Source organism: Rhinolophus sinicus, linkage group LG09 (genome assembly GCF_036562045.2).
Source record: "Rhinolophus sinicus isolate RSC01 linkage group LG09, ASM3656204v1, whole genome shotgun sequence".
Lineage (NCBI taxonomy): Eukaryota > Metazoa > Chordata > Mammalia > Chiroptera > Rhinolophidae > Rhinolophus > Rhinolophus sinicus.
The window spans coordinates 106,320,165-106,338,163 of NC_133758.1; the positions used below are offsets into that span (position 1 = coordinate 106,320,165).

Sequence of the window (17,999 nt, forward strand, 5' to 3'; positions counted from 1 at the left end):
AGGGTGGGGACATGGATCTTCCAACTGAATGTGGGAATACATATTAAAGATTGAAGGGCAGTGTGATATAATTAAAGAACGTTAACAACCTACCTGATGCCACAGAAGAGACATGGCACTCAAACGCAAGCGCCTCACTTGTTTATACCACACATCACTCCTTCTCCAAGAAATAATAGCTAATGTACGTGGGGTCCTTGCTGTATGCTCAGCCCTGGGCTGTGCTGAGTCAGGCACTATTATTGTCCCCATTTTACAGCAGAAGAAACTGAAATTCAGAGAAATTATGAAACTTGGTAAAGCTCATAGAGCAAACAAAAGACAAGAGTTAAGATTTAATTACAGGTCTTTCTAACCCTAAAATCTCAGTTCTTAACCATTAGCTAGCTACATGGCTTACTCCGGAATGATATAAACTGAATTGGTAACACAGGTGTTTACCTATGGACTAGCTGCTCTGCTGGGTTACTCATATTAACAAATTAATCTATGGGGTTTGTGGTATAGGAGGCAGGAGGTTTTTCTTTTTTTAAAAAAGCTGTCACCTGTACAATCAGGAAGCATACTGAAAAGGGTAAGTTATACTATTCATCTTGACAAGATATTCAGGACCGAACAGTGCCAAGCCTAGGGGAAATCTAACTCTTTTCAAATGAATCCCAGAATTCTGGAGAAGAAAAAGATGACTCACATACAAGAAAGTCCTTTACAAGCATCTTTTTATTTGCTATAAGAATATATAATTTGGCATTTCTATACAATCCATTGTGCAAATAACATGGTAGGCATTTTACAAGCAATGCAGAATCTCAATATCTGTGCATTTCCCCGATTAAAATATTAGCGAGGGTTGAAAAAATGACATCTTGGGATAAAAGAAAACAGAGGGAGCCAACTTTCTTCCCCAGGATCATGGCTTCCGTCATCAAGAAGCACAGTCTTCAAGAAGCACACCATGTTGAAGCCTCGATCCCTAAGACTGAAGGCACTGCAGGTGAGGTGAGGGATGTCATTTGTGGGGGGACCCCATTGACATAGGAACTCATAAACATTTTCTGCAACTTCAAACGTTCTTACGTGGACAGTTACTCTTGTTTAATTTTTACAAGAGTTTATTTGAGCCAAACAGAGGAGACACCTGGAAGCAAGATCTCAGCAGACTGAGAAAAAAGCTTCCCAGAATGACAGGTTGCAGTTTCTTTTATGCATTTGGATCTCAGGAGGGAATGTAAGGAAGATTACATGAAGGTGGGAGAAAGCCAGGTGGGGATGGGATTACAGGATAGTTAGCAAGATTATGTAGTGGTTAAGCGTATTTCAAAGGTGTCTTAACCTAGACGCACAGAAACAATGGACAAGGCTGCCTAAGACAAAGATAAGCTTTTTACCAAAGAAGTGATAGGCCTGGGGCGTGAATCCCCACCATGACCTGCTCAGGTAGGAATTTATGACCAGATCACCCTGTGAGCTTACTTTCCATTAGATTGATTACAGAATCCCTTTTCCTCCACAATCTATTAGGTAGCAAGGAGGCCACTCCCTCGTGGGCAGTTTCACTGTGTGGCCAAATGGCTCTGTGCAGCAAGCTCTAAGGCATCTGAATATGAACAGGTAGAAATGACCTATTCAGTTAACCTAATTCAGGTGGAATAGATGCTACCAGTCTGCAGAAGGGTCCTCTTGCTCAGGCACCAAGCAGGGAGCTACGGATTACAATCGTTTCCCTAACAAAAAGTCACAGTGATTTTCCTTTTTGTATAGTAATTAAATTTCCCTGCAATGCTATCGTAAAGCATATTATAAATAAGTGGCTCAGTAGCACGATGGGCACTAAACTCTGGAGCTGGCTCGATGGCATAAGCGAGGTTTATTGGAAATGAACTGCAGAGAATGAAAGGAGAGAGCCAGCACCCTTTACAATCAGACCCCCAAGGCTGTGGCCTCAGGGCACAGCCCTTCTACGTATATGTGTGTGTGTGTGTGTGTGTGTGTGTGTGTGTGTGTGTGTGTGTGTGTGTATGGGAGGGCAGGAGGCGAAGGGGTTCCTGGGGAGCATTTCCTGGATGTGGAATCCTCATAACTACATCTATTGTGCATCTATGAGCCTCCGGGCTCAGCAATAGCATTTGGAACCTACATTGTCCTTAATTGTTATCGCAAAAGGCACAGTGGACATTGTGAATGCCACTTTCTAGTCACGCAAAGCTGAGGCTTTTAAAGATTATGCCATCGAGACCGAGGACCTATGGCTAGTTATAGGCCAGACAGGACTGGAGATCACATCTGCCTGACAATACACCTAAAGTTTTCCATTGCAGCGGAACTTTTCTGAAGGGATCAAAGCTGTCTCTGGCCTTGAACCTTTCCTTACAATTTCTACGAATTTAGTCCCGAAGTAAAAACTCTTAGAAAGACACAGTAGGGCTGACAATGCCACCACGAAGAGAGGTGAGTTATAGACTTCCATTCTAACAGCTATGAGAGCAACTGGGCTCCCAAAGGGACTTAGAAATGTGGTCTCTTAGGAAGACGATCTGAAATTTAACTGAAAGGCATCTCCAGCCTTATGGAGGGAAATCTTCAAATAAGGAATTCAAATTTAGGTTTAGCATTTTACACCCTCCTGCCCCAGGACCACAACACCAAATGGACATATCCTGAAGTAAATCTTAAACTTAGATTCTCTGAGGCATGGGCCTCTCACTGATTTCTAGCTTTGTCTACTGTGAATGAAAGTGAAGGATTAAAGGGAAGTAGAGCCAAAATGCATTTCCTACAAACTCACATAGCTTTACACGAATCTATAGGCCAGAGGCACACAACAAGAACCAGAACAAGGGTCTTTACTTTTAACTGAGATCCGCTGAGTTCAGAAATACCTATGGACACAGTCCTCAGCCTTCTTTTCCCTCTAAGATTGTTACATTCAGAAGCACAACTTTTGTTTTAGATGCATTTACTTTGAAAGGTAGATGTTCACTTGGATTTTAAATGTTGCATTTGGAATTGAAAAATGATGTTCTTGGAAGTGTATTTCCTACATACGATGACTATTAAACCAACAGTCTTATCGGGGCAAGTCAATTTCCAGAGATACAAATAGTGTCAATGGTAGGAATTTCATTTTTTCAGAACAGGTTGCATTGCTTTAATTTTGGTCCAATTTAGACTTTGAAAAATGTATACCAATAAAAGCCGCATGAGACACGTTCTTACTGGTTTGCTGCTGAGGTTGTCATCGACCCCCAAATCCAGCAACTGATGAGTCTAGATCAGAACAACAAAGGGGAAAATCACATACAGCCTTCACTTGGCCCTGGTGGGGTCACCCTGATTGTACAGCCCACAGGCCTCTGAGGTTGTTGGAAGCATAGCCCGCTGTGGCTGCTGAGTGCTGAGAGGCAGATGAGTGGGCCTCTCCTTCACTCCCTCTCTTCCCCTTGGTCTATTTTCTGTTCCAGGTATGGGAGATGTTCTGAATCTTTTTCATTCTGATCCTCTGATCCAGCATCTTGTACCTTGCAGGATGCTCCTCAGTTTTCTTTGGGACCGAAGGTGCGTAAGAGCTAGATGCATAAGCAGGGCGTTTAAAGTGACGCAGCGGAGGCTTGATGACTGGAGGCCATGCAAAGGAAGACAGACAGCCATTAGCCTCCCCCCACGTCATGGCACAACTTCCTCGCCCCTGGACCTGTGGCTTTTCTTCAAAACCAGGAAGCAAACAGAGTTAAAGTCTCACGGGGGATCTTGTTGCTGACAAATGAACAAGCACATTAGCACTGTGGTCATTCACTTAAAATCAATAAAGGCAAATTCCTGGAGCTAGACAATGATGACCCAGGATATGCAGGGTTTTTTCTAATGAATGGACGGGGTTAAGGAGTGAGAGGGAGCAATGAGGTCACTTTGGGGAAGAGCAAAGCAAACAGGAGTGAGCAGGCCGTCTCATCAGCAGTAGGCAGCACTGTATGCAAGCTTTTAGGGTTGCAGAGTGGCACCCAATCCTGAAATGCTAATACCAAGTGCACCATCGAGAAGACATTTGCAAAACATATATATATATATATATATATATATATATATATATATATATATATATATATATATATATTTCTTGTAACCAAAATAACAAAAGGTGTGAACAGACTCCTCACCAAAGAAGATATACATGTGGCCAAAAAGCATAAGAAGTTGCTCGACAATGTCTGTCATTAGGAAATTGCAAATTAAAACAACAGTGATATATAGTCCACACCTACTAGGATGGATAAAATCCCCCCAAATCTGATGACACACATCGCAGGCCAGGATGCAGAAATGACAGGAGCTCTCATTCCTGCTGGTGGGAATGTGAAATGTTATAGCCACGTTGGAAGCCAGTTTGACAGTTTCTCATGAAGCTGGACATAGTCTTACCACGTGATCCAGTAATTGTGCTCCTATGTATTATTTACCTAACTGATTTGAAAGCTTATGTCCACATAAAAACCTGTACATGAATTTTATAGAAGTTTATTCACAGCTGCCAAAAACTGGAAGCAACCAAGATGTCTTCAATAGTTAAATGGATAAACAAATTATAGAACATCCATACAATGGAAAATTATTCAGTGATAAAAAGAAATAAGCAGTCAAGCCATGTAAAGACATAGGTGAATCTTAGATGCGTGTGTAGTGCTGAATGAAAGAAGCCAGTCCGAGAAGACTACATCCTGTGTGATTCCATTATGTGACATTACTGAAAGGGCAAAACAATAGAAATTATGAAAGGATCAGTGATTGCCAGGCGTTTGGAAGGAGGAAGAAAGGTGAAATCGGTGACGCACAGGGAATTTTTAGGGAAGTAAAACTATTCCATGTGGTACTGTAAAGGTGCATACGTGATGCTATCTAGGTATTTGTCCAAACCCATAGAACTTAGCACAAGAAGCGAACCTATATGCACATTTCAATGTATGCACATTTACAAAATAATGTAGGAGGTCAGGGAACTTGCAGAATGAAACGCAGGATGTAACAAAACCATCTAACTGCATTAAAAATGCAGGAAACAACCTCACTAAATAGAGTGTGGCAAAAAGATTCTCACTAGGTAACTTTGGACGTGAGTGGGTTCTGTTAGCCTACAGGCCCACGAAGCTGCACACAAGTACTGTGTCCTGGTTGTTAAATTGTTTCCCATGGGAGTACTGGTTAACAATCTGAGTACTACTCTAAATGTCTACTAGGATTGAACAACGACGTACACGGATAGTGGACGGTGAGAGCCAGGTTTCTCACTATTGGAGTGGGAACTTACAGAAAAACAAAAGGAGGAGGTCAGAATGGTCCGTGTGGCAGTATGAATTCAGTCTTAATATAGCTACAGATGGATACAGAGACAGATGTAGATATAGATATGGAAATGGATAAATATGTAGATGGAGATATATAGACAGACAGACAGACACACACACACACACACACACACACACACACACACACAATTCCCTTGCCCCACTAGCTGACAGGGCATAGAAGAAATAAAGTAGCTATTGGCCTTGAAGCCTCAGGAGCAACAAACTCGCCTAGTATCCAGATCTTGGTTCCTAATATCATTCTCCAATAAAAGGAAGCAGGGCTCCTTATAAAAATGCCTGATTGTAGGTCTAGAAAACAAAATAGACAAGACAACCCTGAAGCATCTTGTAGTTCCAGGAAGTAAGAAAGTGAAAAAACACAAAAAAAGACAGACTACAGGGGCCCCCCAATGAAAGGTCTCCCAAATGGCCAAAGTTGCAACAACTTGAGCAACAAAATAAATACAGCAATATTGAATTATAACCCAAAGTATAAAGTACACATCCATGAATCCATACTGATATAGATATGTAAGTAAATAATTGTGGAAAAACAGATACATCTTTCATGCGAAAGAATTTCAAATAATTCATGTAGCCAAACCTCCCTCAAGGAGGAGGAACCATTGGTCTGGGTTGAACATAGTGACATCCTTCCAGAGAGTACAGTCTAAAAAGGGGACAAAAGAGTAACTTTGCGGTGGAGAAATGTAACAAACAGTGTTTGTTAACCCAGGAGACCAAGGTTAACATCAACAGTGGCCAGTCACATTGGTCATCCGCACCCTGATTTTACGTGATCAGGGGAATGGATGTTATGTAACGAAAAGAGCATTTTACCTCTGTGGTCTTCCTCCCCAGAATACGTAACCCCGTTCTAACGATGAAAAAGCCACAGACAAGGCGCCACTCAGAGACTTTCTACAAAACAGCTGACCAGTCCTCCTCAAAACTCTCAAAGTCACCAAAAACAAGGGAAGGCTGAGGAACTGTCACAGCCAGGAAACGTGATGACTTAAATGCAATGTGTTACCGGGGATGAAATTCTGGAATAGAAAAAAAAAACACCACTAGGTAACAACTAAGGAGATCAGACTACAGTATGGACTGTAGATAATAATAAAAGCACATCAATTAACCCGCAGATCTACACACAGAAGAAGGTGACATACTAAATGCTTCTTCCTCCCTCTATACCCCTGGGCTCTAGCCCCATCCCCCACCCTTCCTCTTCCCCTTCTTGGTCCTACTGACAATGTTCGGTCAATGAGACAATGTAAAAGTGAATAAAGGGAAAACCAGGTTAAATGACAATCACAGCGAGGTGAGATATAGCAGTTAGGTAAAACGTGTGAAGGGGCAGCGCTGAGGCTGACCATTGCCTCAAACGCTAGCTCTCAGTGAGGGGCCAGCGAAGGTGTGTCATAGCAGGTGCCTCCGTCTGAAGGACTGGGATTGGGGGTTAACCCTGGTTACAAACAGCTTTGCAAATCTCTTCCAGTAACAGGAAACTGCATGGTGTTTATGATCAAGCAAAAAATCAGAAACAACTTCCATGTACAAACATAGGAAATTGGTTAAGTACTGGTACATTTTTAAAATATACTATTGTGATATTATGGAAAAGTGGTACAGATTTCTATTAATAAAAATGTGATAATGCTAAATGAGAAAAACCAGTGTATATGATCTAACCTCATTACTATAAACACGTAAATATGTGCACAGAAAAATCTGTAGGAATTCACACTGAAACTATAGCAGTGATTATCTCTGAGTAGTATAAACATGGCTATTTTGTTTCTTTTTGGTTGTTTATGCTTTCTAATTTTTCTATGATGATCAGGTTTTAGTGATGCAACTTTTTACACAGAAACATGCTATTAAAAATGTCTTCTACAGAATCATATATCAGAGCCATTCTACAAAACCATACATAATAGAAAGTCAGTAAAACCAAGTTTACGTTGGGCTTTAGGAGTAGACCTCTCAGAGAGCGTATAGCTGAGTACACATTTGACAACTTATAGATTAATTATTCATTCATGACTTCTTAGAGCACCTATTGTATCCTGCTGATGTAACCATAAACCAAACAGGCAGAAATCCCTGCTCTCGAGAGGCTTCCATTCTAGGCACCCCCTGAAACTTGTGCTTGCTTACAGAAGAAAAAAAGTGTGCAAGCATAAGAAGTGATGCTTTTCCTATAAGCTCCATAGGACCCAGACCAACTTGGCCTTTTGAGTAAGGCTAACAGACTTCCGGCAAACGGTCCTGCAGGGACATAATAATATATACGCAGAAGAACAGAGATTTTTAAGATCTCAGAGTGCTTAATTCTGTTTCGTAGGGTAAACAAGGGACTGTGGCACAAAACACCCCATGAACAAACATAAGAACAGTCCTGTTACCCTGGAGGATGGAGTAGAGATGGGAGAGGCCTTCAGATTCAAAGCTGATTGTTGCCAAACATCCGGACTCGCTGAATTACTGCTCTTCAAATCACAGGCCCTCTCCATATTCATTCTATTTTTGCTGCTCAGCATGAACCCAGCCAAAGTATTATTGAATTTCCCACTTCTCAGCATGAAGAAACATTTACCGTTTGCTGGCATTCTGATTGTCAGAACAAAAACTCTCCTTGCCGCTAGAGTCACCGCAAATGGAGTTGAACCCCTGCTAGAGATCAGCCCCCCACCGAGACTGTGGAAATACTTATATGCCTGCTGTCACCCTCACTCAACATGTGGGAAAAAAGGAAAATTCATGGTTGTTTTGTATGCACTGGTTGTCTTTCCCTTCTGCGGGGTGGGGTGGGGGGTGGAGGGGGTGGGGGGGCGTGATTTGATGACAGGGCAAAAGAGCAGAGCCAGAAATGGGGTTGCCATCTTGAGTTTAATGGGGACCTTTCTCCTGGGGTGCTGGTGTGGCTTCCTAAGGACTCCTTCATTCTTCTTCTGGCTACTCTTAGATATGCCTGGAAAGGGGTCTTACCCGTGCCTTTTCATTGACTGGGTACTTCCCACCGCAGAACCCAAGCAGTAGTGTTACAATCCGGCCCCACCCCCACCCCTGGAGAAAAGAAGCAAACTGGGAACAGAACCCCCTCCCCTCTCTATGCTTCATTATCAGCAAGTTGGACCCTGTCCTCTTGGGAACACAGTCACAAAGTCTGCTCTCGTCTCTTGGAGCAATTTACTCGGAGAAAAGGATCTAATTAGCTAATGAAGATTTGACAAAGGCACATGTTTCTGCATAGAAGGTACACTTGGGAAAGTCCTTATATGTATTACTTTCAAACGTGGTTAAAAAAAACTTCAAGACAAAAATGGACACCTCATCTTGTGTGTTTCAATTACATGCAATGTTCGTTTTTTCCTAAAAATTGTGCTCTTTTAGGAGTTTTAATCCTCACTTGTTTAAATCTCATTTTTTCCATAAACACCACAATTCCTCCCAAAGGTATCTATGACTTTCTCCCTTTCCTCTGCCACCACCAGTCTATCTTTTATTCTCTGTCTGTCTGTCTGTCTGTCTGTCTGTCTGTCTCTCTCTCTCTGAGTTCATTTTGTTTGGTGGCTACTTTTTTTTCCTACATGGAAAACTGCTGCATAGAATTCTTCTTCTTCAGGAGATAGATTGGGGTTTATTCATAGATAAAATTGACACAGCTGTTAGCTGGATTCAGGTGTTGACATACAAATGGGATTTTTGGAACTCCTTGTTTGGAAACTTATTTAGTCCACTGTTTCTCAAAGTACCCTCCCATAAAGTTGTGAGTAAGAGATGCTGTTGCAAGAGGCAGGGGTTCCTCCATTCAATTTCACTGAGTTAAAGCTAGACTAGTATTTTAATGGCAGGACTTCTCCGAGACCTAAATAATGGAGACGTGTATTATGAATCCCTAAGAATAGCCAATAGCGTGTAGTTTTTCTCAATTTTATTAGGCTGAAGAACCCCCTTTATCAGGAGCGTCTCACGGAGTGTTCAGCAGAGAACTTTCAGAAAGACGGGGGTAATTCATTGTCATTATTATATCATATCGATCTCATTAATTCAGCACACCCCGTTTTGCACTAAGTGAGAGCAGGCCAGAGAGAATGGTCACTAGTCCTCATGGAATCTAGGTCCAGCCAAATTCCCGTGAGTTACGTAACACTCTGCATTACCATCTCTGTTCTTTCAATTGCCTGCAGCTGCAGCGTGACCTTTTGGAACCACTGAACTGCAGCCCTGGCAACTTCATACCAAGAATTTCTGACTCCCTGTCTCCGAGGTCTACCCCCAAAGGCAGCTACCTGGTTTACTCTTAGCTTCTGAATCAATCCTAATACGGGCACCTTTTTTAACAAGAGAAGTGTTGGACATGTGTTTTCTTCTCTTTCAAAGATAATGCCACAATATGACCTTTGCAAAAACCATTTCCATCTATAGACATTTTCTATCTACATTTACGTGCACACACGTGCCATACACACATGCACACACACAAACACATACACTAAACTAACAAGATAAAAAATAATCATTTAATGCCTCTTCAGTGTTGTGTTACGTGAAGAACAAAATCCCACTGCCATTCAATTCCTAAAACCAGTGCCTATTTGTGTCTGAAATCTGATGGAAAGTCCTTATAAAAATGCACAAAAATCATCCATGAGCTTTGAATATCCGGGGATTGGAAAGTTAACATCAGCTGTATTGAGGACAGAACAATATAAGAACTGAGCCTGTGATTTTCTTTTCAGGATCTGCCACGGTGTAAAAAACTCTGCCATACATTGTGTACTAAGCGCAATGCTAAGAATGTAACTTGAACCAGCCTTTCGTCCTCACTACATTCCTAACAGGCAAGCGCTCTTTCTTATCCTGCCCTTTTGGGATGAGGAAACTGAGACTCAAAGAGTTTAAGTAACTCACTTGCCAGAGTTTACACAGCTAGTGTGCAGGAAGTCTGGGTTCTGGTTCCACATCCAAGCGGTCTGACTTCAGAGCCTGCCCCCCATATTTAAATTAACCTTGGACCAAAGTTCAGAGTAAGTTTAAATGACAACTGTAACAAGTGAAAAGAGTCAAGGTCAAATTGTACCTCATTTCCACTGTCAATATATGAGTATATACCCATGTAATATAAAGGACTCTTGAAGATTCTTGTTAGCAACCATAATCATACTTCCTCCAAAGCAAAAGCAGATCAGCCCCCACCCTTAAGACAATTTGTGTGGCAATGGTTCAGGAAGGGATTATTATGTGACAGTCCTGGCTAACAGATCTCTTAAGTAACTGCTCTTGTCTCTTGCCTCACCTATGCCAGGTTGGAATATTAATAGATATTCCGAAAGTCCAGGCCACTGGAGACAAGCAATCAAGCCATGTGAGTTCCAGGATCTTGGGTGAAATTTTTACCTCAAAGGTTTTCACCCCTGGCTACATAGGACAACCACCCATCATATACATTTTACAAGACTCTGGCTGTCTAAGGAATTTACCTCAAGAAAATGAGAATGCTGAATAATCTACTGGTTCCGTATTTGAAACTCACAGAGTAAAGAGCGCAGAGAACAAGAAGCTTGTTGTCTGAGAAGGTATCCAGAAGGAGCAGAGTTGACACAGCCCGAACCCAGCTACTACCCAGTACAGGAAGATGAACTGACCGGCCTTTCCAGGTCCACAGAGAAATATACGTCCACAGGGAAAAGAAAAACCCCATAGATTTGTTACCCTTCACCCACCTGACGCTGTTTGCCTTCACCTGCAGTTCTCAACCCGGGTTGCGTATCAGGTCACCTGGGGAGACCCAAAATTTACTGATGTCCAAATTCTCCCCACCAAGAGCCTCTGAAATAACCAATTATTTTAAGGTGGAGCCCAAGCATTGTATGTTTGTAAGGCCCAGTGGCTCTAATGTGTAGCCAGGTTGAGAATCACAGGCTTAGGTGTTGAGTTTGTTCTGAAAACAAGTCAGCTTATACTTCAGTTTCGAGGGGTGCTTGGGGCAGCTGACAGGGTCTGGTCTTCACATACAGGAATTATCAACTCTGCACATGGCAGGAAATGAACCCATGAAATCTACTTTTGAGAGAGGTGGTCTAGTATGACAAGCGTGGGCTTGGGGCAACTTATAACTGGGCTAAGCTATTACTAGCTGTGTGATTCTAATCTGTTCTGGGAATTAGGTTTCTTGTTTTGTTGTTTTTTTTTCTGAAAATTGGAGAAACAGTAACTGCCTTGCATGGTTATTGTGAGGATTTTAATGGTGACATGAATTATATAATGTTCGTATGGTACCTTGCAACCTTGCACAGTGCCAGGATGTCACAGGTACTTGGTATGTGGTCACCTTTATTCCATAGCACAGGAGCTGAAAGGTCATCACCGGCTAGCCTTTGAATAGTGGCCTACTTGGGGAATTTCTAAATATAGAAAAGTCGTGTAATTTCCCATACAACTGCATTTACTACATAAAAGACCTCGGCACACAAAGAAGAAATTAACTTAATGAATTTATTTGTGACTATTTGGCAGAGAACACGCCAGTCTGATTCACAAAAGACTAATTATCCAAAATGTGCATCTGTGAAAAAAATATGTTTTTTCCATCCAGCTACCTGAGAGGACCACTTTGCTGAAACCAAGGGCCATTCTAAACAAAGCAAAACCGTCTAGCCCACATTCTGAGCTATTTATACAATATACAAATATGGGGGTTCATTCAATTACTTTGGGGGAATGTCTAACCACAAGAGAAACACAGTGCTGGAAATCCCAGATGGGCACTATGGCTTCGACAACCAACTAAGGTGGAAGGAGCTTCAGTCCCTAAATTCTAATCACGACATCATTAGGAAAAAGACAAGGGCACTTTTGATTCTTCAGACTCTTTGCATTTTTATGCTGAGCCATAATTCTTTGAGCCACTGTCCTTGGAAAACATTTTTAAAGCATTGATTCTCTGGACTTTTAAATATTTCTTCTTTGTGCTTTACCCCATAGGTAACTAATATTGGCTACAAAGTTCATGGGACAGGGAAAGAGTGTTGTGTACCCTTGCATCCCCAGAACTTAGCCACGGTACTGGTAAGAGTTGATGCTGAGAAAATTTTAATGAGTGAAAACACTACTCTCTACATCACACTCAGTAACCTCCATAGATCTCCCACTTTCTAAAGAATAAAGGTATCACTTAGAATACACACCAACTGGAAGTCAATTGAATCTTCAGAACCAAAGATTTCTCCCTTGCTTCACCAATGTCTTAACGCCTAGATTTGCTGCCCACATTTTCTCAAGAAGAATGTCCACAAGTTCCCTCTCTTTGAGGTTATAAGTGTGATGTCTGAGCACCTTTGTTTTACGCAAATGCTACAATTTCAGCTCATTTCTACAGGTCTTCCTATAGCGTGGGGGAGGCACTGAGGCAGTTTTCAAGCCTCTCTCCCCCCTGACAAATAGGTGAAAGAGGAGAAGCAATTAAACAAAGCTGGAAGAGCAGACTGGTTCTTTTCTGTTTCAAACAATGGCTACCTATCAAATGTTCTGCCACCTTTTGATTTCATGACTAAGGATTTAATAAGATTATTATTTTAACGAGTAATAAACGAATAAGAAAGTCCCCTCCAGGAAATGATCATCCCCAATTTAGTTCTTTGTTTTCTTTCTGTTTGATCGGGCAAGCACAAAGGATGTGATGTGTGCTATTTCAAAGGAGAAAAATATTTTGGAGATCATGCACGCTTAGTCTTCTGCTTGATTTTTCTCATCAATGTGTGCATTATTTCCACGCATGCACATGAAGCTGGGAAGTGTAAGGCTAAGTAGATAGCTCTATGCCCTTCATTGATACCAACGACGACCGACACCAGAAGAAGCCTGTGAAGATAAAATTTTTCAGGGTTCTAGAGCCCTGAAAGGCTAAATTACCAAGGAGCTTTGACCTAGTCCACAGAAAGAATGACAACTGTCATCTCTCAAAATAAACCCAAGATAAAAGAGAATTGCAAAGACAGTACTCACTGGAATCTCTACCCAAAAGACAGTGCATGATTCGGCAGACCCAGTCATTGTGCTTGAAAGTGGCACATGGGTAATTGATATAACCCCCAGGCAGAGTACAGGGTGAAACAAAGGTGGTTACAGTGTGGACAATTTGACACCATCTTTACCTACCGACAATGAAACTCAGAGAAAGAGCAGGCTTGCTGCCTGCTAACTGCAGGCAAGCTATTTATTTGATTGTCTCAGTTTCCTAATTTGTGAAACGGAGGTCACAGTACTTTCCTTAGAGATGTGATGATTAAATGAGATAACACATATTAAGAACCTAGCATGGTCCCTGATATTTGATAGATGTGCAATACATATCAAAGTATTTCTTGTTAAAAACCTGTATTAGGGAGATCAGAAGCTATCATATTTGAAGTTAATCACTCAATAAGTTACAATGCACATAATATTTTGTTTTGGTAAAAGAAACGTAAGGTTCCTGAAATGTCTTCAGACCTCAGAGCTGGACAGTTGTCTTCTGAGAAATCCTCTGGATGGCCGTTTTATCCGTAGTCCCCTACAACAGGACACACAACAATGTCATTGCAAGCCAGCTGGCATCTCAACACACAAACTCTTTCTACATCAGGCGGTGGAGGTTAGAAGCAGAGCCACACCTACTGCCAACACTACCGTGCAAGCCAGCAGCACACAGACAGAGGAGCAATCAGCTATCTGCATCAGCTAACGGCTACAGCACTGTACCTTTGCATCTAAGGATCCCTGCAGGAAAGCGAGGTGACCAAGGCTCCCTGGGGAACGGGCTCAGAAGGAAGTCACTGACTAGTCTCCATCAATGGCGGTCATGACTGTAAGTGGTGGTGAAGCTCCGGGCTACTCCTCCAGCGAGAGCCAACGCAGCCTCAACTCACCATCATTTACGGCCCACCCATGGAGCTTGACTGGGTGCACACACCTCATAAAGAATAGTTGAAGTTGGCTCAGGTGCTAGCACTTTGCCACAGAGGTGCAAGGATTCAGGGTGATGTCTCCAGGACAGGTGTCTGGTGCTGGAGATTCCGCAGCACCCCTGATCATTTCAGAAACCACACACGGTGTTCTTTAGTGAAGTGCTCTCTGGGGCTTCTGGATTGAAGAGTGTCACTCGTAGAACTTTTTTCATATCTGAATTCTCACATCCCAACACCCATCTCTCCCAATAGGTTAGGAAGGGAAAACAGTAAACTTCTGTAAAATATCTGTAAAATCCTGTCCACATGGATGAAACCAAACAGAGCTGTCTTGGAAGATGGCCACAGACTTTTCACGTAAAAAATCTTTGATATGTATTGTTTTGAGCATCACATAAACACCCATGTAAATACCCAGTTTAATGAAATTTTAACATTTTGCATATTTGTTCAAAAATTATTGAAAGAGATTAAATATCACAAGTAGAGCTGAAGTACCTAGTATAAGCTTCCATGATACTTCTCTCTCCCCACCCAAGGAAAACATCATCCACCATTTGGGCTTTATTATTCCTGCGCATACATACATTCAATTATTGCATATGCATGCATCTATATATCTAATATTTGTGTTGTTTTTAAAAGATAAATTGTGTTAGATGGTGTATATCTTGCTACAACTCACTTTTCTTGTTCAACATTAGGTTAAGCATTGTTTGCAATAACAAAAAAAATGGAAAACCACCACCAATGATTAAAAATCCTGTGGCACATCTGTGTAATAGACTCCTATACAGATGTTAAAATCAACATTTTCCCAAGAAGTAGCTTTACATTTGCATAGAATTTCTTTTGTCATACACTAGCAAACTTTCTGGGGTTTTTTTGTTGTTGTTTTTTGTGTGTGTGGTTTTTTTTAACTGTGTCTCTTAAAAGCAGGATAGAGCTGGATTTGGAGTTTTAGTACTAGAGTTTAAACCATTTGCAGTTCTTGTTATTACTGATATTTTTGTACTTGATTCCATTACATAATTTTGCTTTTGTTTTGGACTTGATTCTATCGTCTAATTTTGCAATCATTCTTTCTTCCTTGCTTCTTTTTCTTCCTTTTTGCCTTCTATAAAGTCGATACATTTTCTATATTCCCTTTCTTCGTTGTTCACTTGTTGATTTTAATGTTATAGGTTATATTTAAATTATTTTACTGATGATCCTTTCTGTTAAAAAATTACAAAATCACAAAGTTCCGCCTAAGACAAAAGAGATCTTAGCACTCCGTAAGTCCATTTGAATTATGCTCCTTCCATCTATAGCTTGTTTCCTATTTTAACAGAAACATTGGACATTATTTTTATGGCGACTAGTTACTCAAATTTACCAAGATGTTTTATTTACTTGTGTGTGCATATTAATTCTTATATCTCATACCTTGCTTTGGGGCTCACTTTTCTCCTTGTTGAAGTATATTCTTTAATAGTCCTTTTAGTGAAGTCCAGGAACGGTAAGTTATGTCATGGTATACCTGAAAATGTTTTCACTTTGCCTGCATTCATAACCAATGATTGACCTACAATAGCTATTAAATATTGCCTTATTTTCCCTCAGCACATGAAATATATATCTTCAGTGTCTTCTGGCATTTACAGTTACCAATGCAAAGTTTGCTGTCAGTTGGTTGTCATTTTATTATGCTTGCAGCTTTCCTGAACATAACCAGCTCCGTACAGCATTTAAGACTTTCTATGTAACTTTACTAACAATTGTCACCCCAATAAATTTTAATTAAAAAAAAAAAAAGACTTTCTCATTCTTGATGTAATTTTGGGCAACCTCATACAATGTCTTTAAGGTATGCATTTGGTTTTATTTAGGTATGGCGATTTCATTTAGGTAGGTCAATTGAGGTGCATTTTCCATCTAAGTGTCTGAGCCTGTAGAGCCGTTATCTTCCATGCTCTTTTACTGAGATAAAATTCACATACCATAAAACTCACCATTTAAAGTGTACAATTCAGTGGGTTTTGTATATTCACGAGGTGGTGCTACTATCACTAGTATCTAATTCTAAAACATTGTCATCATCACTAAAAGCAATGCCACACCTGTGAGAATTCACTCCCTGTTCCCCTTTCTCCCCAGGCTCTAGCAACCCTTAATCTACCTTCTGTCTCTGTGGATTGGCCTGTTCTAGATATTTCACAGCAGTGGAATCATACAACAAGATGGCCTTCTGTGTCTGGCTCTTTCACTTAGCGTCATGCTTTGAAGGTTCATCCATGTGATAGAATGTATCAGTCCTTCAGTCCTTCAGTCCTTCAGTAGGACCAAATAAGCTATTGTATTGACATACCACGCTTTGTTCATATATTCATCAGCTGATGGACATTTAGTTTGTCCCCACTTTGTCACCAGCATGAGTAATGCCACTATGAATATTTGTGGACAAATTTTTGTGAGAACATACGTTTTCAACTCTCTTGAGAATATACCTAGGAGCAGAACTGCTGGGCCATCTGGTCGCTCTATAGTTTTTTTCTAATTAAAGTTTATTGGGGTGATAAGTGACATAAGTCAGACCGAAAAAGTCGAGAACCATATGTGGTAAATACAAATGTTTAATTTTTTTAAGGAATTACTAAACTGTTTTTCAAAGTGGCTGCACCATTTTACATCACCAACACTGTATGAGGGTACTAATTTCTCCATATCACTGTCAACACTTGCATTATTCTTGCCATTCTGGTGCATGTGCAATGGTATCTTATTGTGGTTTTGATGTGCATTTTTCTAATGATTAATGACATTGAGCACCTTTTCACATTCCGTTTGTATATCGTTTTCGGAGAAATGTTTATTCAAATCCTCTGTCCACTTTTTAATTGGGTTAGTTGTCTTTTTATTGCTGAGTTGTAAGAATTCTTTACATATTCTGGATAATAGATCCTTATCAAATATATGATTTGTAAATATTTTCTTCCATTCTGTGAATTTTCTTTCCACTTTCTTGATAGTGTCTTTTGAAGCACAAAAGATTTTAATTTTAACAAAGTTGTATTATCTTTTTTTTTTTTTTTTGGTTGCTTGGGCTTTAAGTATCATATCTAAGAAACCACTGCCTGATCCAAGATCATGAAAATTTATCCCTGTGTCTTCTTGTAAAAATTGTACGGTTCATGCTCTTTCATTGGTGATATGGTTCCCTCTCTATGTTGTGTTTGGTAACTGTCCTAAGGGCTATCTTCCAACATTAATTCTCTTTTCAGCTGTGTTCCACCTTGAGTTTTTCTTTCTCCTTTAAAATTCCAATGACTCTATGTTTATTTGTTTTAATTTCAGATTTTAAGTTGCTTCTATCTCTGTTCTTGTTTCCACACAATTTTACTTTCCTATTTTTTGAGGATAATCCCTCCATTTAGCTTTTTGAGTATCCTTAAATATAATATTTGAAATTGTTTGACAGCCTGCCGAGGTAGAGGCATTTGAGTCAGAAGGAGGGAAGGTGTGGTGTCCCTGAGACAGGAAGGAGAAGCAGTGAGGTGGCCGTTGTCTCGAGTGAGATGGAGAGTGTCTGCTAGACAAAGCATCGTTAACTATGTCAAGTGTTTTGAGAACTCCCCACTCCACCTCTACAGACTTTGGGGTGGTTAGAACAGAACTCGGAACTTCCGACACCCAATCTGGGGCCAGTTTGGTGCCAAACTAAGGC

General features: G+C 40.7%; 1 protein-coding gene across 9 annotated transcripts in view; it reads right to left on the reverse strand.

Annotated features, from left to right (window-relative positions):
• Positions 1-702: 702 nt before the first annotated feature.
• Positions 703-17,999, reverse strand: part of PDE1C (phosphodiesterase 1C) — a 485,518-nt gene continuing 468,221 nt past the window's right edge. For 7 of the 9 annotated variants that reach the window (XM_074340964.1, XM_074340965.1, XM_074340969.1 and 4 more), the window contains one exon: positions 703-3,615. In XM_074340964.1, coding sequence (XP_074197065.1) covers positions 3,446-3,615 — 170 coding nt within the window. In that variant the 3' untranslated portion in view covers positions 703-3,445. Of the gene's footprint in view, positions 3,616-11,829; positions 13,900-17,999 lie in introns of those variants that run through there. The other 2 variants (XM_074340966.1, XM_074340971.1) reach the window with 1 other exon arrangement.